General features: G+C 38.5%; 1 protein-coding gene across 2 annotated transcripts in view; it reads left to right on the top strand.

Moving 5' to 3' along the window:
* DCLK1 (doublecortin like kinase 1) overlaps window positions 1–21,705 on the top strand; it is a gene marked incomplete at both ends in the record, with an annotated part of 231,908 nt that overhangs the window by 189,616 nt on the left and 20,587 nt on the right. For both annotated transcript variants that reach the window (XM_084300967.1, XM_084300968.1), the window contains 7 exons: window positions 3,425–3,482; window positions 5,168–5,287; window positions 10,997–11,143; window positions 15,396–15,529; window positions 16,228–16,305; window positions 16,948–17,044; window positions 19,346–19,426. In XM_084300967.1, coding sequence (XP_084157093.1) covers window positions 3,425–3,482; window positions 5,168–5,287; window positions 10,997–11,143; window positions 15,396–15,529; window positions 16,228–16,305; window positions 16,948–17,044; window positions 19,346–19,426 — 715 coding nt within the window. The remainder of the gene's footprint in view (window positions 1–3,424; window positions 3,483–5,167; window positions 5,288–10,996; window positions 11,144–15,395; window positions 15,530–16,227; window positions 16,306–16,947; window positions 17,045–19,345; window positions 19,427–21,705) is intronic.

Raw genomic sequence — 21,705 nt, 5'->3', positions numbered from 1 at the left:
TTGGCTGTGCTGAGAGCTAGTTTGAACGGACCAGTGTGCATTACCACCATTTCCCAAGCTGAGAGAAAAGACATAAATAATATTAAATATAGGTCCCACCACAACTAAAAATAATACTGATTATAATATACTAGGGAGCTTAAATGAAATCTGTTTCCTGCCCTCTTGTGTATCCTCCCAGTCCCTGAAGTATCTTGTACCATGACGTATTTAGTGAATATACACTAAGCTAGCATGATTACTTAGATATTCCCAAATAAATACTCTCATTGTTTCTGAGCCATACCATACTGCAGATCCCTTGTATATCAGAGAGTTACTACACCGAGAAAGCGTGAACATTAAAACAAAATAGAATTATTTCTGTTGTTTTCCATTTCCAAAGCAGGATACTTCTGCCATCACAAGTGTGGAGGGTAAAATTAAAGGCTCAGAGGGTAAATTAAAGCCAGTATGTGTAAAACACCTTCAAAAACATTCTTCACGGTCTTTCTAAGCAAAAAACACCTCACTTCAAAGTCTGATATGTCCATCATTAGCAGAGCCAGAATTGATGGGGTGATACCTGGGACAGAGGACTTTTCCACTTGCTATTGACGTTCAATTCCTCTGTGCATGAGACTTCAAAGGAATAGTGCCGTGAGGTGTTAAGCAAGTAGGAATGCTTCTTGTTATACATCTTCACTGATCACATGGATATATCTTCTCCATAGCTCCACACTTCAAATGCATTCACAGGCGTTTTCTTCTGACAATGAACAGTATAAATAGAAACTAAAAATGATCTTCAAAATTTTCGTGTGGGGATGTCCAAATTCCATTCCAGGCATTCTTTGCACTCCTGAAGGTGCACACATACACAAACAAAAGTAACGTGCACACAGAAGTAATAAAGGTTGATTTTTGACTCAAGCACAGTGGAAACCACAGTGAACTTTGCAAAAGGTTAAAGCAGATGGAGAGTGTGGCCCAGAGCCCCATTGCGAACTGGAGGTCTGACACTGTACCCTGTGCTAGCGCTGTGGTTCCAGACTTTAATCCCGCAGTAATGTTTCCTACTTCATGTGGCACCTTTTTATTGTTCAGTTTAAGTGGTAGGTGAGAGGTGATATGCCTATTTCGCTGTGGCTTTCTGGCACTGCCATGCATATTTTTGGCGGGTCTGTAACTTACAGAGGTTCCTGGGCTGCTGACAGCCTGCGGTTCTGCAGCTTTTTAGGGGAAAGGATTTGCATTATCTTTGCTTTAATTTTCTTTTTGCCAAAACAAAGAGCAGTCAGAGTTGTCATCTGCTCATTACGTATCTGCTCCATCATATGCGCAATTTGTACTGTGGTGTTTTCATATGTGTTCATTTTTAACTTTCAGATACTTCCAAATTCTGACATTTCCTCACTAGCTCATATTTCCCAGTGTTTTCGAGTACATGGAGTCTCCCATGGCCAACAAAAACCATCAATTTCCTTTCTCATGACAGAAAGGAAGCATTCCTAGGGCAACCAAGGAGCTTGAAAGACACTCCTGCTGAAAGAGAGTGTGTTTTGTCTGAATTTGAACCCCAGATATCTTAATTTCTAATATTCCTTCTCCTACCTCCCCTTTTCATTCCCCAAAACATGGTGTTGATAACTCTGCCTGTCCTCTCACTGTGCTGGGTCTGTAGCAACCAAGCATCAACATGTGGAGTGTGCCCCATTTCTGGGGGCTGTAGCATTAAGCCCTCTGTCAGGGAAGTACAGATAGGAAAAGTTTTAAATTTTTCTTTGCTTAAGCCTTGAACATCCATGTTTTCCAAGCTGTAAGCATTGGCATCATCTTTTAATTGATGTCTTAATACAGTCTGTCCTGACACTCCCTGCTGACCTGTGAACTTGAAGTGAAGTAATAGGCTTGTTTTTTTATTCTTTCTGCTAATGTCCGCATGGCCCTTAAATTAATACCTACTGGTACATCATTGCCAGAAGATATCTGTATGCTTAAATATGGCAATAAAAATGCCCAGTCGTTTTAGTAATGCAGTGCTTTCAGCTTAGGACTCACTCTGCATGTCCTGCTTGACAAGCTGTGCACACCTCTAGGCATATTAATTTCTTCATTTAACCTACATATCAATTTAATGGATCGATTTAACTATTTTTTGCTAAATGAAGAATGAAAAATCATGAAGTCACAGAATGCTTTGGGTTAGAAGGGACTTTGAAGACTACCTAGTTCCAAACTGCCATGGGCAGGGACACCTCGCATTAAACCAGGTTGCCCAAAGCCCCATCCAGCCTGTCCTTGAACACCTCCAGGAATGGGGCAACCACAGCTTCTCCTGGTAACCCATTCCAGTGCCTCACCACTCTCACAGTAAAGAATTTCTTCCTGATGTCCAATGTAAATCTCCCCTCTTCAAGTTTAAACCCCTTGTCCAGTTGCTACACTGCCTGATAAATATGTTTTGGGGGTATTTTTTTTAAATCCAAATACATGCCTAAGGCATATGCCTTATGTAAATTGTTTAAATTTTTATTACATGACAAAAGCTTTTTAGTAAGAGATTTCTCCTATATTGCTCATTCTCCATTTAACCCAATAGTAAAATTAGAACTTGGGACCAGAGATTCTTGGTTTCATCCTTGCAGCCTTCTTTTGATTTTATAATTTGATTAAGAAATGGAAGTTGATCTTGTGAACTTGTCTATAGGCTTTGTTTTCTATTTTAATATTCTATAATATCTATATATGTAATACTGATAAATATTTTATGGTTTCCAAAAAATAATTTAAAGAAACACCCAAAAGGAAATGTGTCCTAAAACTGAATTAATTTTCTATGATTTCTTAATGTCTCCAGAACTGTTCACACTCTATTCCATAAACATCTTATTTAATTCTGCTAGATATATACATGTATTTACAGAATATGCAGAATGTTATTGCAAGGTGACCAAGACTGACTTTTTTGTCTTAGCAGTTGTGCGTACAGATGTATAGGTATTTTCCACAGCTCGTATTTTGTTTTATGGAAAACAAAACTTTTAATTCTTAAGAAGAAGATTGGGATCTCTAAATACTGTGTCGGGTTTTGTATAAAACTGCGGAAAAAAGATCAAATAAAATCAGTATAAAATCATAAATAAAACCACTATAAAATTAAAAAAAAAAAAGACTTTGTTTTGAAAACATTGAAATATCTTTATTAAAAAAAAATATGCTTTTTTTTCTCAGGCACCCATATTTAATAAATTGGGCTCAAGTTTACAATTTCAGATAAATTTAAACATTTATTGACAAAATGAGTACTTGGACATAATTCCTGCCTAGAACATAATTCTTACCAATCATTAATAATGTACTCAAATGACAAATAGAAACTGAACTGAGAAAAATAGAGAAAAATATTCAATGTAATTGAACGTACATTTTTTTCTTTCCTCAGGTCAACTGGTAGAGAATATGCTCTGAAAATAATCAAAAAAAGTAAATGCAGAGGAAAAGTAAGTACAAAAATTCAAATGTGAGCAAAATGTGTTTTTTTTTGTTTTTGTTTTTTTTTTTTCAAGAAACATTTTATGGGAGATCCATTTGGGAAGCTGTTATATTTATCTTCTGCCTGGCAAGTGTTAACAACCTTTTTGACTGAAGTCTTTGCCTGTCCCCTTGAGACCCTTGGAGTATCAGGATAAAAAATTACAAAATGCCTTTCAAGATACATGGGTTGATTCTGCATTTGGTTGGTTGTGTGTAGGTATGTGCGCTCCCCTTGTCTGCAATTATCTTAGAACCATAGAATCATTTACATTGGAAAAGACCTCTAAGATCGTCTAGTCCAACCATTAACATTGCACTGCCAAGTCACCCACTAAACCATGTCCCCAAGCTCCTAAGCTCCACGTCCAACCTTTCCGTGAACACCCCTGGGGACAGTGACTCCACCACCCTGGGTAACCCGTCTCAGTTCCTGACTGCACTTTCTGAGCAGAAATGTCTCCTCATGTCCAACCTGAACCTCCCCTGGCACAACTTGAGGCCATTCCCTCTAATCCTATCACTAGTTACCTGTGAGAGTCCTATCACTAGTTATCTGGGGAGCTGACCCCCAGCTCCCCACATCTTCGTTTCAGATAGTTGTAGAAAGCAATGAGGTCTCCCCTGAGCCTCCTCTTCTCCAGACTAAACAACTCTAGTGCCCTCAGCCGCTCCTCACAGGACTTGTGCTCCAGGCCCTTCACCAGCTTCGTAGCCCTGCTCTGGACACGCTCCAGGGCCTCGATGTCCTTCTTGTAGCAAGGGGCCCAAAACTGAACACAGCACTCGAGGTGCGGCCTCACCAGAGCTGAGTGCAGGGGGACAATCACCTCCCTGCTCCTGCTGGCTACACTACCCCTGATACAAGCCAGGATGCTGTTGGCCTTCTGGCCACCTGGGCACACTGCTGGCTCATACTCAGCCAGATATTGACCAATACCCCCAGGTGCTTTTCTGCCAGGAAGCTTTCCAGCCACTCTTCCCCCAGCCTGTGAATGCGCATCCAGCTTTTATATTCCCAATACTGACAGTGAAGAAACCATATAGTACAGAGTGTAGGTTTGTGCAGGAACTGTGGGCCATAAACCAAATAACTAAAGACATACACCCAATGGTACCTCACCCTAATACTCCAATTGAGACAATATCTGAGGAGGATTCTTTTTTTCAGTATTACGTCTCCTATCTTTCATAATCCCAGATGTCATAGAAAAAAATAATATAGCAACACCAGTCATTGAGTCTAATCAGTATCATCAGGTTAATCAAGTTGATGTCAGTTTTATACAAAATGAATTTCTGTTACCCTTAAAATTTTTATAACAAAAGATTCTCTCAGAAGACGTGATGGTATTAGTAAATGGACAAAAGATTTAAAAGCTTCCATACTAAATTTTTCTCTGTGTTGGAAACACATCTTTTCCTGCCTTTCTTTTTGGGTGTTCTATTCTCTGTTCTTTTTTCAGTTATCATACTGATGTTGTTTCTAGTCTTGTTTCTTCTATATTGCCAGAGGCAACAGCTATAACCTTTTTTTTTAAAACCCTGAATAATCCATGTAGGTCTCAATTCTCTCTGCATTTGGAAAATGTACATGGAAGTGAAAGTTTTTCCCACCAATCTATAGTCATTGAAGATTTCTTTTGTGTGGCAGGAACACATGATACAGAATGAAGTATCTATTCTAAGACGAGTCAAGCATCCCAATATTGTACTTCTGATTGAGGAGATGGACATGCCAACCGAGTTGTACCTTGTCATGGAACTTGTAAAGGTGAGTATTTTGGAGTTAAGCTCCTTATTAAGAACTTTTTCAACCATATTCAGAAATCACATTGGTACTAGAGCTTACTAATAATCATATAATCCTAGAATAATTAAAACGGTTGGGTCTTGTCTAGCACTCTACTGAAAGATGTGTAACCTGCACTCAAATGCTCCTTATAACTTTCAAATAAATACTCATCTAGCTTTCTGTAAAGCCCCCTCAGAAGAGCTCTATGGATAGTACTTCGGACATGACCATTTTTATTTGCTCCTCCAGAAGATTTCTCGTTTAAAAGTTTTCTCTTAAACAGAAGGCATCTGCCTGGAGGTGAACTGAAAGGCCCCCCACTTTGTATAGGTATAAATACCAGCTTTCAAAATTCAATATTCTTTGAAAAAAATAGAGTTTAATTACATCTTACTAATTTATATTAAATTTAAACAATATTACTTGTCTCTTTACTGGTTTATATTAATGCACTTTCAGATAATAACCTAGATTTCAGCTGGAGGAGAGGGGAAGTGAAAGAGGAGAACCTGCTATTTAAAGCATGGCTCTGTTCTGAAAACAAACTTTGCAAATGCAGTATTTATATTTGGAGCCCTATTTATTCCTTCATTGTAACTTCCAGATCTCATGCATTTATTTTGTTCTCTGGTGGAATTACATATTCAAAATGGATTATGAAACTCAGACCAGGTCATCTCTTGTCCCCATACTGTCAACAAGACAGTGTATGAAGTCTGAATTTAGCTCTCAGTTCTGGTACTAATACACAAATATGTCATTCTGCATAAAAGGTGGTAAAATACCTCTGAGTAAATTATCCAAATGAGGACAGAAAGTCACTGAGGACATTTTGTCCTCCATATCTATTGTAACAGAATACACCTGTTTTTCACATTGATTATGAAATCAGCAATTCTTCTTCCTTCCTCAGCTCTTCTGCAAAAAGGAAATTCCAGCAGCCACCTCCAGACCTGTATCTTGACCAGCAAGTTCTCCTGAGGCAGTCTCTCAGGTCTATACCTGGGAAATCCACTGATTTAAGTGTTTAAGGACAAATATTATAGTAAGGAAACCTTGGCTGTGCAGCAGCATTTAAACACAGGCCTATTGTATGTGGATTCTCGACACTTAAGAGCAAATCAGCCACTTAAGATCACTTCCACTTAAAAGCGTGGTCACCTTCAGTAGGCATCCTCTGTATCTGTGGTGAAAAACAGTCACCATCAGAGCAGCTAAAAGTATTTTGTTTGGTCTGTTATCCCCTGTGCTGTCTGGTAGCAGACCAGACAAGCTGTGTTTCCAGTTGCACTTCTCTGCTTTCTGCAAAGCTGCTGTGCTGCTGGGAGGCTGTCAAGTGGGTGGATGGCCACAGATTCTCCTTGTCCCTACAGCAGGCTGAGACAGCCTTGCTGTCCCTGGGAAGCTCAGGTTATGCCCTGAGATGGCAGCATTGCCCTTAGAGGTGCCTTCCAGATGCCTACTTGGCTGGAGTGGTGCTGTGGAGCTTATGGTCTAGCTAACCCTGGTGTCCACCACCTCCAAGCCCTGAGGAAGCACACAGGGACATGGTGGTGGCAAGGAACTGACAGGCTACTTGTCATCCTCATTTAGTCTCTGATGGAGAAGTTAAATCCCAAGAAAAAAAGCAAAATGCTCACACTCTGTAGCCAGTCCCAGAAGAATATTCCCACCTTCTTCATAGTCACAGCCCTCTCATGGACTTGTGAGTGCAATGTGAAATAGCACAGCTTTAGATCAGATGCCATTAACCATCTAACACTATTTTAATCATAATTATTACTCTTTTATGTGGTAAATGAGCTCGCTGAGATACATGCTACTGTAGGCTTTCTGCAGTGCCCGTGATAGCTTGTTCAAAGGTACCTCAAGTACTCTTGCACAACATTGTAATCTAGCGTAGCCACCGCTTCAGCCTCTATTGATCAATCCTTCATCTTGGCCCCATGAGGTGTGCTAAGAAGTAAAAGCTGTGCCTTGTCTAACATGCCAAGACTTACGCACATAGCTGGTTTTATGGGTGCAACCTGCTGTGCTATTCATGCTTGAAAAATGTTCAAACTGTAGTCTCCAGTGAATTTTTAATCAAAGTCCTCCTCAGCTAAATAAGAGAGGAGGAGACCAGAAACTCTTGCAAAATAACTAGCCTAAAAGATTTATATAAAGAAAACCATTCATCACTTTCTGGAAAAATCTGTTTTCTTGCACTCTTTCTTCTTTACTCTTCAGGGTTGCTGAAAATAGTATGATATTTATGGTTTTAGTTATGCAATAGAAGGGCTTTGTAGACATCTTTATAGTTCAGATATCCTAGAGAGCACTGTTTTTATGCTCTATACTTTTATGTTGAATAATAGAAGAAATTTGGAAGAAATATCCTGGTCCTGGGAAGTTAACTTTGTTTCTGTGAAGCAAACATCTATTGCTTAATATTTAATTGGGGAAAGAAAAAAAGAAAAAAAAAAAAAACACAAAAGACTTGTTAGGCTCTGTGGGCACCAGGGAAGGTATTTCTGGAAAGACATTAATTGTTAATTCACCAATTGCTGACTGTTACCATTTCATAGTATGCACTGTTAGAATTGATTAACCATCTGTTATTGACTGACTTTTGAAGACCTGAGTTTAAATCAAACTCACAGACAGGAAAGAAATTCAAGGAGAAAAGGCTTGATACTGCAGAGCACGGTTTCAGTTAATACCACCCTGCATTAATTGGCAGTAACATGCTTGACATAAGTGGCTGCTGCAAATACTGCCCTCACCTCATGGCAGATAGACCATTCATTGCTTTGTAAAGTGTAAGAAAAAGCACTTCATAAATACAAATATAAACACATTGCAAGTGGTGCTTGTAAAAGGAAGCAAGGACCTGGCTTCTGGCACGTTGCCTTTTTACACAGCGAAACAAAATTGTTATTCAAACCTAACAGGAGTTTGGCCAATTTAACAGGCAAGATTTATTACAGAGTTTCTTTTACTGCTCCAGGATATGATTTCACTTTTGCAGAAGAAAAGAGAGATTATATCATTTACATAACAAGGTAATAAATAAATAATTGGTTACTGTACTTCCAAGTATACTTCCTCATGTGCGCAGATGATAAAAACTGCATTCAGATGTTGCTGGTCTGATTTCACTCCCAAACAGGGGATTTAAGGCTGAAATGTCATCCTGAACTCACCCCTTGTGCCTGAATAAATGATAGGGACCCGCTGTGTGAATCAGCTAAGCAGAACCTCGCAGGGTAAAGTGCTCTTCAGGGACGGGGAAGTCTGAAAACCATTCTGTCTGATATAGCTGTCAGCTGCATTAACTCTTTCCAGGATATCACCTCTCTTTTGGCTGCAGAGTCTCACAGATGGAATATACGCTCTCTTTTCTTACCAGACTACCTGATGAGAAACTTTACCAAGTAGACAATTTACCTGGAGAAAATAATTCTACTTCAAATTGTCTCGGTGGTCTGTTAACATATTCTACATCCTCTGTCTTCTCTGGAGTTCAGGTTCCCCTTGCACGTAAACATTTGTTGTTTTTCTTCTGACTTCACGCTGAAGTTTCCCCTTCTCTTTTTATTTAAAGTTCAGTTTCTTTCCTTCTCGTCCCTCACATCTCAGCTCAGATTGTTTTCTTTGTTTGGAGGCAGATCCTTTGCTGATGTTATGGACACTTCTCTGGAGCATCTGGAGTATATTAGATAAGACCAAAGATCTGTCTAATCCACTACCTCATGTTAAAAAGCAGCTGGTATAGGGGCTTCACAGGAAGGAGCTTAGGGAAGACAGATTATTTATCCCACATATTTTGCCACATGCTGATATCTAATACTTAGGGATCAGGTAATGCCATGAAGTACATGATGTTGTACTTTTGCCAAATATTTGGCTTTTCTCAGTAATCCTCTATCTGGTTTAGCTTGGCCTTTTCTTCCTCCTTTTCCTTGACACTGTGTTCCTTGACGTATCTTGATCAGTCACCAGCCAGAGCAAGAGGTTCTGATGTGGTCCAGATTTGACATCGATTGGCTGCAAGCAGTTTCCAAAGCTGGAGTTCTGCTTCTACATTGGGAGTAAACCTGCACAGGCATACTTCAGCTGCATCTCAACAATGCCGTTTTTTAAATACTTTTGAGTCTGTTTTGTTTTATTTTTAAGAAGTGTCTGTTTTCTCAGGTTCAAGCCTTTGGTGGTTGCCATTTCCTACTATTTTCTAAATATACATGATTGATTTCTGGAAAAAAATTGTTTCTCCCCTCTCCTTCTTTCTCTGAGTGAAAACAGTGTTTATTACCCTGCAGTAGAGCCTTAAAAACAAACAAATAAACAAAGAAACAACAACAACAACAAAAAAAAACACTAAATAACTTAAGGCTGTTGATAAAATCATGAGAGTTTGCAAAGCTGGGACTTCTCTGTTGTCTTCAGAAAAATACCTACATTTTCTTTAACCAACAGTTAAAGAAAACAGCAGTTTTCTGTGATGTATTTTTTATCCCAGTGTGACTGCAGTACAGTTTTTTTGTGTTGCTTTTGCAAAATTATCCTTTCCTTATTCTTTTTGGTGGTGGTGGTCCTCTGTGGTACTGCTTGGGTTTTGAGCAAAGGCCAGAAGTAAGTAGTGTTCCTTAATAAGTGTTTGTTTCTTCCTCTGTTCTGTATCGCTTCCTTCTTAATCTCTACTTTTAAACTTTTTATTTTTTTTTAAGTCTTTCTCCAAACACTTACATGTTCTTCTTCCCACTTGCCAGCTCAGCTCTGGCAGTACAATCCAAATGTGATGGCTGCCCCTGGTCCTGTTGAAGATCATTTCAACTTTAAGGATTTCCACTTAATATTCCTTCATTTCTTCTTTTTTTTCTCTCTCTTTAATTTCACTGACAGTAGCTATAAACTGAATTAGACAGCATGATGTCTTGGAAATGGCACAGTGCCAGATGTTTTTGTAGCTAAGGTGAAATAATAATGTTAATTCTAAAGTGGCTTCCAGAAGGATTTTGAAATATATATATGAGAGAGCATTAGCTTCAGTATTACCCATATGTGTTTCATTAGCTACATTCACCTACCCATATTAGGTGCAAGAAGAGCATCTTACTACCAAAAATGTCACATGTTGTGTAGAGAAAATGCTTTCTAAAATCTAAATATTCAGAGTTTTATGATGTGGAAACAGTCTTTTAAAAGAGGCTAGCAGTAATGGCAGGTAGCTGTTTTGAGTTTTATTCATAATTTCTTCATCTTTCTGGTATTCGGTCAGACTTAGACAAATATTTGATGTCAGCCTGTTTGTAATTATAATAGAGCAGCAAGGGTTGGTACGCAGAACCATGACAGGCAAGTATGTAAGCATGCCAGCAATTTGCAACAGGGGCTCTGAACACGCAGGTTGGCAAGTGCTGGACATATTACAAAAGCAGCAGCAGGTGGGAATGGTTTGCAGAGGAGACTCCAGCCTCCTGGCTGACCAACTAAGCCATGACAAATAGTACTGAGTTAGTGATATGTTCAGCTGCCATCATGGGGGATGTAAGCACATTGCCCAAACATTATAGTAGTTTTCTGCACGGAAACTACTGGTCCTCCCGCCTCGTTCTCCTCTGTAAATCATGCTCCTTGATGTTCCCTAAATTATTTCAGTCATTCCACAAGTAATGTTGCTTACATGCCGTGGTCATTTTGCTTCAGGGAGGAGATCTGTTTGATGCTATTACTTCCACCAACAAATACACAGAGCGGGATGCCAGTGGGATGCTTTACAATCTGGCCAGTGCTATCAAATATCTTCACAGCCTGAACATTGTCCACAGAGATATCAAGCCGGAGAATCTCCTGGTAAGTGAAAATTCAGCTTCCAGTGTTGATAACTTGGGAGTGTGTGAGAGAAGGTCTGTGCTTCTCCCTCCTTACAGACACACCCCAAGTTTTTTCAGTCTTTTAAGTCATTTAGTTTTAATCTTAGCATTGTGAGGCTCTCCTAAGATTAATAGCTATTACGAAGAAGGCAGTAACATCAGCTGGTATGTCCAGACTATTCACCAGGATGCAGCGACAGAATTGTTCCAGTGATCGCTAGAAGTGACCTTTTAGTGAGCTACAGTGCAATTTCAAATTTCTCATAAATACAAAGGTATTGTGTCCTCGATAGGCGACTCCATATTGCAGCTGCTTATGCAATTAGCAGCAGTTTAGTTTTACAAAAATAGTATAAATGTTGCATCCAAATCATGTAGCATGTCAGAGCAGAACCAGCAAGAGACTTCTGAGTCCTTCTCTCCTTGCTGGGCCTCACAGATAGTCCTACAGAACTTTTTATTAAGACACTTTCCTAAACAAACATCCTAAATTTTCCTTTTCATGATTGAATGTATATGAACACTATCCACTGAAGACAGTGAAAAAAAACCACCCTGACAATTAGTCCTTCTTCTGGGGATTTTGTGCTCTTAAATGCAGCAGTTGTGTTCTCCCAACTGACTTAATTTCATTTCTTCTGATAAATTGATTTATTCTGATTGTTATTTCACTGTTCTCTGAGTTTTCCCAGTTTGCTGACATGTTCCAGTATGAAGATGCCCCAATCTTCCGTACATTCTGCAACCATAAAACAGCGTTCAAGATATGTAGAATATCAGTTCTCTCATGTATTTAGTACTGCTTGACACTGAAGAGGTTTTATGGGAAAGTTGACTGCAGTTGATCTTGCCAAACTTCCAGGGAACAGTAGTTTTACCATTGAGTTTTGTCTAGTGGTAGATGCCTTAATAATTCTGGGTGATGAAGTAGCCTGGACTAATCTTCCAGAAACTGCTTAAAACATGTTGGGCAGAAGTTTAATTAGAAACAATGATTGATATTTCTTTAGCAGCCATTGCTGTTCAGAAGTAGTGGCATGCAGAAGTAACAGCAATCACATGTCAGGATTCACTTTGATTTGGGATGTACAGTAGTGTCTTGGTCTGGGCAAAGACTTGGCCAGCTTTTGACTTGAGATGTGTCTGAATGCCTGGCATCAGTAGGATGAAGCTTTTGGGGGAAGAGAGGAAAGTTGTCAGGAGGTGGGGGCAACTGGAAGAGGATTCAATCTGCCTGCCCAGCCATCTCTGGTGATACCCGCTACCAGATTTCCTTTTGCATTGCAGACAAATTGTTTCTGAGTGATTTTTCCAGTGTCATATGTATATAGAGGTCATACATTGCTATTGATACTGAGCTGTGAGTGTGCAGCAACGTAATCCTCAAAAGCCAGCGTTTGACTAACAAATTATATTAATTCTCTAAGATTTATCAGATCTTTGAAATAAGTGAACACTGTCTTAGAAGAGAGCTTTTGAACCAATCTTATATAGGTTCTGACCCTATTAACTGTTCATGGCCTTAGGTACCTCCTAGGTACCTTCTACTTTGATAGTTCCTTATATCATCAGATTGCAATTAAGGTTATTTTCTTGGCTTTTATAAAGCACTTATAAGCCTACCTAACAGTCAAATGTCTTAGACTTTAGGGTATGCTGAATCTCTGTGTTTTTGTTATCAACATGCACATTTTTTGTTCTCTAGAGAGGGTATTCCATGTTTTAATTGGAACGTTTTTCATAATTGCTGCTATTTAGCACGTTTATTTTGTCAAGTCATGGGATGTCTTTATAGCCATATAATAAACCCTAGAGAACAACTTCTCTGACTGTTGCCATCTGCAGTGATCACAAGAGCAGCTTAGAAAATACTGACAGTCTTTATAGTAATAGGATACATATGGTGGCACACAATTATGTGTGGCTGCATTCAATTAGTGTTGTACAATTACACAGTTTTACTGCTTAGTTAAAACAGTGAAAGCACTACATAGTGGGTAATTTGCACTAATCCCCGTTTCTTTAATTGCCCTTCCGTATTTAAATGCAGTAGAACATACATAGCATTTGTTCTGAATAACACGAGCATTAAATTATCTTTCACATTCCTTGACTGGCAAGTAATATACCACAGCTTCACATTGGGCTCCTTTTTATATGGAGTTATAACAGGGTGAGGAAAAGTTACTTTGTTCAATTTTACAAGTTAACTAAAGTAGTTTTCCAAGGAAAGTAATCCCTGGAAACAGATGGGGCAAAAATCAAGAAAATGCACAACTACCAAACCTTTTGCATCAGTAAATATTGCCAAACAAGTCTTTTCAGTAAAATTTTTTTAGCATATATCACTAAATTTTTAAATTTTAATTTAATTTTAAATATCATAAATTTTTTTTAGCATATATCAGTCATAAAAGGTGTGGTCTGTTAATGGAGGAAATTTATAAATAATCACTAGGTCAACACAACTCAGAGAAGACTTTATAAAAGATAACTGCATGAAATAGAATAAAATGCTAATTAGACTGGATTCAGCTCTTGATGTCTAAATGAACACTTTACATTTTTCAGCAAGTGAATATTTAAAGTTGTAGTCTCTAGCCTTTAATTAAAACTGTTGTTGAAATTAGATTTATTACTGCCATTTCAGAGAGCACTTTCTTCAGTTTCAGGAACCAGATGTATTTAACAATCTGTGTTTTTAATAAAACCATAATTGCTTTTTTTCCAGTGGTATTCTATAAACCTATCTTTCTTGTGGCTTAGCAGCAGAGATATGTGAATCCATATCAAATTGTTGGTCCTCTTAAAATCCAGTTGTATTATTAGAAATAACATAAGGAAGGGAGAAGAATTTTGTGTAATCTGAATGTCTGCTTGTGAGTGTATCACCTGGAAGTGGGAATTCAGGAGAGAGAGGGGGTTCCTCTCTAGATGTGACTAGCATTAAAAAAAGGACAAGCTTGGGTGCTGGCTTTTGAGTTTGTTGGGTTTTTGTTTTGGTTTGGTTTTGGTATAATATAACTAACTATTATGAGCAGATCTATAGCAAGAAAGACTTCAGGGTTTAATTTCTGAACCAAGTGAACTGTTCAAGGGTCCATTGTAGAAAGCATGACATTTAAAAAAAAAAATCCAGGACTTTGCAAGAAGTTGTAGATAAGTCTGATTTCTGGTGTTGTAATAGCTGTTCAAAATAGGTATTAGGGGTGATTTTTGCCAGGCATTGCTGCTAATTGTTTACATGATATCACTATTGGTGAGCCAGACTGCATGGAGCTTTGATTTGGGTTGCAAAACAATAATGTGATACATATATATACATATATACTTTAAGAAGCCCTTCTGTTGACTGTTTCCATTTTCAAAGTGTTGTTATGGTAAACAGCATTAAATTTCATAAACATTCAAAATGGGAAGCAAGAACCCAAACTAGTACCTGGATTAAAGAAAGATACATAGTGTAATGTTTAATTTAGATTGGGATTCTTCTTTTGCAGAGAGCCAGCTTTTAAAATTGTGTATTTCTTTGTGGGATTGTGACTATATCTTTATCTCCCTTCACACGTAGAAAACAAAAACAAAAAACACGCTGCTGTAAAGACCATCTTTTAAGAGAGGAATTTCAAGTGTACTCGTTAACAGCCTAGACTATGTACATTGAAGGTGATGGGAACTTTCCACTAAGAGACTGGTGTATAACAATCATCCAAGGAGAGGACTGTTTCTAGGTGAAGTAGTCCAGCTACATTTGTATCTTGCGCCTCAGTACACAGAGAAGCATCTATTGTTGCTATCAGTGCAGTCACCGCTGTGTTTTCTAAGAATGTGAAATCCCTGTGCAAGCTGTGGAAGTTCTGTGGAACTAAGTTCTGCAGAAGTAAAACTTAAAAACTCAAAAACCTTGCACTGTGAACTGGCTGTCATTGGGAAGTTAACCTAGGAACATCACTGCTGGAAGGTCAGACCTTTGCTTTTGGGCTTTAGCTTCTAGCAAAAAGAAATGCATCCCTTGTTGGCCAGGTAGCAAAGTAAGTCTTCCCAAATACTCCAAGTTTCTTCAAGGGAAGTTGTCCTATTTGTCTAAATTTTCAAAGCATGCAGGGAAGTAAGTTGTATGCAAAGAGAAAGAAGACTGTAAATTAGAAGGAACATTTCAGGCAGTTAGTAAATGATACAGTAGTTCCCTTGGTAGAACTGTTCTAAGCCTTTGAATTTTATTCTTGATTTAGGTTTATGAACACCAAGATGGAAGCAAGTCTCTGAAGTTAGGAGACTTTGGCCTAGCAACCATTGTGGATGGACCTCTCTACACTGTTTGTGGGACCCCAACATACGTAGCTCCAGAAATCATTGCTGAAACTGGGTAAATCACTTCTAGTGATGATTCATTGATAGATTCACAGTGGAATATGTTCTTGCTGTTGTGCCAGATACAAGTTCTTCTAGTTAGGATTTTTATGCTGCTTTTGCTTGGGTATGACATAGAATCATGGCACAGAAAACTTTAGTTGGAAGGGACCTCTGGAGGCTATCATACCCAGACCAGCTCAAAGCAGTGCTGAATTTGGAGTTAGAGCAGGTTGCTCTGTCAGTTAGCCTCAAAATTCTCACTTTTTCACTAAGTTACTAACTATCCATTTGCATATACAATAAACCTAATTCTTACACTGACCCCAGAGACTGCCAAGTACCATTTACTTAGTTTTATTTCATTATCAAACACCATCCTTTTCTTCTGATTTGTTCCATGAAATAAATATCTGCCAGTTTAAGCAAACTGTGGTCAGTTTTGCAGGCTTTCTGTTGGTGAAGGTCACTTTCTAGCTCAGCAATACAGCTTGAATGTCTTTGGACATTCATACATTCTGATCTGATACAGTTTTAAGATGTAAATCTAAAAAAAGATATGAAAGCAGAATTAGAATAGGTAGGTAGATAGGACATAGAGAAAGTTTAAATTGGAATACATAAGTTTTTAATAATTCTGAAGATGTTTCCCTTGTTCCTGTACTGTAGTTCCTAGAAATCAGATTTCTCTAATCATATCTCTCTCACTTCTAGATATGGCTTGAAGGTGGACATCTGGGCAGCGGGCGTGATTACTTACATTCTGCTCTGTGGTTTTCCTCCATTCCGTGGGTATGGACTGGTCTATTCAACCATCCTTGTTTTGTTAATTGGTTCTTGTGCTGCTTTTGCATTAAGCACAACTGGAAAAGGTTCTCTGCTTGTAGGGTTTGTTTTTTCCTGTGATTTGGATAGTAATTTACACAAATCCCGTAAATGTCTGTGATTTTACTGTAAAGTCTCTGTCTCATGTTTGTTTATTTTAGTTTAAACTTCATTGCATTACAAAACAAGATCCTCCATTATGGGTTCTGGGTGCCTTTGCCTGATGTTTAAAATACACAGTAAAATAAACATCTTCTTTCATGGACCAAATACAACGTATTTTGTGGTTGGTAAAAAGTAAATAAAGTTTAAGCCACTTAATAATGGTATGTCAGATCTTTTCTCCCCCTCAAAGCAATTGAAAAGTGTTTGACAGTCCTAAAGACAAGCAGGTTACCTCAGAAAGAAGATATGAAATGCACATCGTGTTATGATCTCAGCATTCACACCTGTGGTTGCATGCTTGAGGAGAATAAACAGTTTCCAAATGCATACTCCAATTAAAAGCAATTTCAAGAAGCTTTTTAAAACCAGCTCAGGAAATAATGTCTCTGTGGGTTTTGTTGTCTTTTTTTTTTTTTTTTTTTTTGGTTGGTTTTTACTTTACAGAAGTGGAGATGACCAGGAAGTGCTTTTTGATCAGATTTTGATGGGACAGGTGGATTTTCCATCTCCGTACTGGGACAACGTTTCTGACTCTGCAAAGGTGAGTTTGTATAGTCGATGACACTTCTCCAATAATATTCTCAGTGCCTGAGATAATGGCTGTTACCCTTTCACAGAGCTGTATTTGACATGTCCCATACATCCCTGCTGCACCTGTAAATTCCCATGGGTTATCAAGTAAACTGTTTTTTGATCACTGTCTGTTAGATTCCAAGCAGTTCTGAAATGGACCTCATCTCTATGTGATGTCTCATACAACAGAGACACCCAGCAGCCTTTACTGACCGAGAAAAACGTTGCGTATCTCTGCTTGATCTATCCTTCTTAGCTTGAAAACTCCCTGAGACCATGCTTTTTATGTATTCACAATGGGGACCAGGTTCCAACCTGGAGCCTTTGAATATAATATAATAATGTTACAGGGAAGCTGTTTTCCTTTATTAATCTCATTAGATGATACATTTGTTGTTTCTTTCTGTCAAAGAACTAGGCCTGTCATTGCCTGTAATTCCTCATTGGTGTCAGTGTGGTATGAAATACGGACTTCTTTTGCCCACCAGTTCATGGGTTGTAGCCTCTTGGCACATGACAGGGAGGAGTTGGAGGTTGGGATGTGCTAAAGCAGATACAGCACTTTTCAGATACAGATGCTGATGTTTTTTAACTCTTATTACTGTGCTGAAACAACAGCTTCCCTCACAGACTTTCTAGGAATCTGACATTCACTATAGTCATATACATACATATAGAGAGACAGATGGTATGTATGTTTATGTCAAAAAAACAAACAAATAGACAGGTTAACATGTAGTTAAGTGATTAATTTCCCTGATATATAAGAGTTCTGCCAATTTACTTCCACAGTCTGTAAGGCAAACCCAGACAAAACTGTCTTCCTATTTCTTTCAGTGTGTGTTTAATCACAAAACATTTATAGAATCACAGAATCACAGAATATCGGAGTTGAAAGAGACCCTGTGTCTGAGAGCATTGTCCAAATGCTTCATGAACTGCAGCAGGCTCAGTGCTGGGACCACTTCCCTGGGGAGCCTGTCCCAGTGCCCCTTCACCTCTTCCCAGTTCTTCACCTCTTAGTGAAGAACTTTTTCCTGATATCCATCCTGAACTGACCATTGTTGCAGCTTCAGGCCATTCCACTATAAATAGTGGAAAGCTGCTGGTAGGGGCCCTTCAGCTTCTTCTTCCCCAGGTTAAAAAAGCCCAGCTCTCTTAACATCCTGGCAGGTATCTGCTGGGCTCCCTCTGATTCCCTGTCATCTTTCTCATATGGGTGGCTGAAGACAAGTTTGGAAGTGGATGAGAGTGATGAGAGTACTGTTCTAAGTTCTGAATCTCCATTCTTTGGCGTTGATAACATCCTGCTTTTGCAGATGTGTGGATGATGATTAGGACTGGTGTTTTAGTTTGTTATCTAATGAGGTTAACAAATAAGATGCGGTCTTACAGTTGGAAGTCTTCTAATCTACATCATTATTTTGTAGCAGGCTTTATTGCATATCTGATCACAGAATCACTGAATGGTTTAGGTTGGATGGGACTGTTTGAGGTCATCTGGTCCAACCCCTCTGCTCAAGCAGAGCCACCTAGAGCAGGTTGCTCAGGGCCATTTCCAGAACCATCAGTAATGAGAACTCTGCAGGTCCTTTCCTGTAAAACCTCTTCTTCCAAATTTTGTTTTGAAGCATTAGACTGCTCATTTAGCATCTCCTTGTCAGTAATAATTATTAACTTTGGTCTTTGGTGATATCCCTTTATTTGCCATCAAACTGCAGTCCCATTTTCTGTGCATTCTACTCACTGATGGAATTAGAGATGTATTTATTGACATGATAGTTGAAAACAAGGTAATTGCACAGGAAATCAAAGCATGAAAAAACTGTTTAAAAGTGGTTTATTAAATATCTTCTATGTCATTTAAACAAGAGCTTAAAGTAAAATTCTAGATTTGCTGGCTTTTTCCTTACAGAGAAACTGGCTTTTTCTTAATGAGAAGCTAACCTAATTTTATGTGAATTTTATCTGTTTTGTACATTATGTCTTAAGTGCTTTTCTCTTAAACAGTGGCAACAGAACTGTAACTCAGAACTGTCCTCTAGCTTTTCAAGGTACTGTTAGATAATGATATAAAAGTTCAGCTTGAAGATCAGTTCATAGTTCTCTCTTTTTTTTTTTTTTAATAATCTTAATATATTGCTGCAGCTGGTAGTTCATTCTGTCCTTGAGCACTCTTCTGTAATCAGCTAAAAAGCAATTTAGTAAATTAAATCTGTTAATTTGTTCTTCAAAACGTTTAAGTTTGACCCAGTGTTCCGTTTCTCAGGAACTTATCACAATGATGCTTCAAGTAGATGTAGATCTGCGGTTCTCAGCCTTGCAAGTTCTTGAACATCCATGGGTTAACGTAAGTATTCTCAGGCTTGTAGATGCTGCTTCTAATTTGGCATCTTTGAGCTCTTTTCTGTCACATCCTTTCTATGCCCTTTTGGAGCCATCATGTTCTAAAAAATGCCACAGATTTAACTGGAAATAAACTGGGTTACATGCTGTTTTAGCATATTGTGCATACACTGGAGTATTTACTATTTTATGCATGCTCAGTTTCATTTTCTCTGAAATAATTTGTGCCAATTTTTCAACATATCTCAACCACACTTGACAAATTTATACCTCTAACAATCAGCTTCTGAGTTCAATGGCACATTTTGCTCTCCTAAAATCAGATGGATTCAAAAATCTGACAGTCATGATTAAAAACTATTGAAATACAGTCTGTGGTGTTAAGCCTACTTGATCCAGCATGAAATGGGGAAACCTTTAGCATCATACTTAACTGCTGACATTGAAATATACATATATTTATGTGCAGCCATATCCATTTAATCTGAGTTACCATGAAATAGCTATTTATGCATCTTGGCTTATCTGTAAGCGACTGGACATTTGCCATAGAAGTGGTAATCAGTGAGATAGCATATGGATACATCTGTCAGAGAATAAAGAGATTTGTCTCTGATTAATGTTGAGACAAGGACACTACTTAGTATTTGTCAATTATTTCATATTTAGTATTTCTTAAAATATTTGAATGACAAAAAGGAAAACTGGAGAAATTCTAGATTCAAATTCAGAAAGGAAGACGGAGAAAAAAATACAACTACAATCAGCAGAGAAAAATAAAGGAGGAAGAAACAGTATTTCGTTTTCCTTGTTACAAGTTGGAATGTGCAATTCTCACTAGAATGCTGTTTTGTCCCTCAGTTAACAGATTCCCTGAGCTGCTGTATCCAAACAATTTTTCTCACTGGAACACTGCTCGAAAAATTCAAAGATACAATAACCTCAAAAGCTAGTATTTTTTTCTTTGGAAGTGACTTTGATATTGCCTGGAATAGTGATGATCACTGAAGTGTTTACAAAGTGTATGCTTTAGTCCTGGAGGCTACCTTACTGCCTAAACCTTATTTTTAAATTATTTTTACTGTAAATGGTATTATGCGGAGTGCTTTTGCTGTGTACAGAGAGTACAAGGATCCAGGACAGTGTGTGATGAAAACCTTTTCATTTTTAAGATGACATTCAAGCAGCTGAAATAATAATTTTCCTTGATGCCAGGTACTGTCCTTGGACAAAGTGTTCTGTCACAATTTATAATGACTTTTGGTAACTGAAGTGTCTCTTTATCTCCATGGGAAAAGGGAGGGTGGGGATTTCTGGCATGTTGGTGAGGAGGAGATGGAGGAGACTGCTAAGAAGAAGTGGAGAGGCCAGGTCACCCACTGTGTCAGTCTGCATACTTCTGCTGAGGCTATTGAAACACCATTTGTTTATGCAACATAAGCATGTGGCTGCTAATCTTCTCCTTTGTGAAAAATACATTGGAGCTGTCTGCTCCCCCCAGACACTTTTTATTTATTTATTTAATTGTGCTTCAATTACTCCACAGTGTGTCTTAGGAAGGTCTTTTAGCAAGATGCATTAAGAAGAGGTGCGGCAATTTGAGGCTGTGGTGTGCAGGCAAGGTGACCGGGTGCTCCCTGCTCTTGCTAATACTTCCTGCAAAGGGGAACAGGGAAAGGAGTAGACGTCTGAAGTCTTCCAGCATTGCTGAACTCCAGTAGCCAATTCTTTGGTTACTGAAGCACCCTTGCAAATTCCTAGGTTTCTGTGCAGTGAATTACGATACGGATCCCTTTGCCAGCAGGTGCTGTGGAGGCCAAGTATGAGTAGATTCAAAAGGGAGCTTGATACATTTTTGGAGGGTGATCCCATTGGCACCTGTTAAATACTGTGGTCTGGATAAAACTTTTGGATCACAAGGTTCTTAAATACTTGATTGGCAGAAATTGGACGATGTACCAAGGAAAGTTCAATTTCTTCTTGCCTTCGTTCCTTAAACATACTATCTCATGAACTGTGACTGATGCACTGTTGGAAACTGGGTACTGAGTTTAATTCAGCTTTGGTCCAGCTCTGCTGCACTTCTTGTAGTTTTATGCTGATTATAACTTTTTGCAATCAAAACCTGCAGCAGCTCTGTCCACCAATAACTGAAGCAAATACTCCATGAGAGTTCTGTAATTTCTTCTTTTCCATACAATTGCTGCTCTTAAGAACTGAGACGAGTCAGTGTTTCGTCTTCAGCAATATGCTACCGATAGTTTGTAACACAGATCAAAACCC

Source organism: Netta rufina, assembly GCF_964035555.1.
Source record: "Netta rufina genome assembly, chromosome: 1".
In the NCBI taxonomy this organism is placed as follows: Eukaryota; Metazoa; Chordata; class Aves; order Anseriformes; family Anatidae; genus Netta; species Netta rufina.
This window is presented reverse-complemented; position numbering and strand designations above follow the sequence as displayed.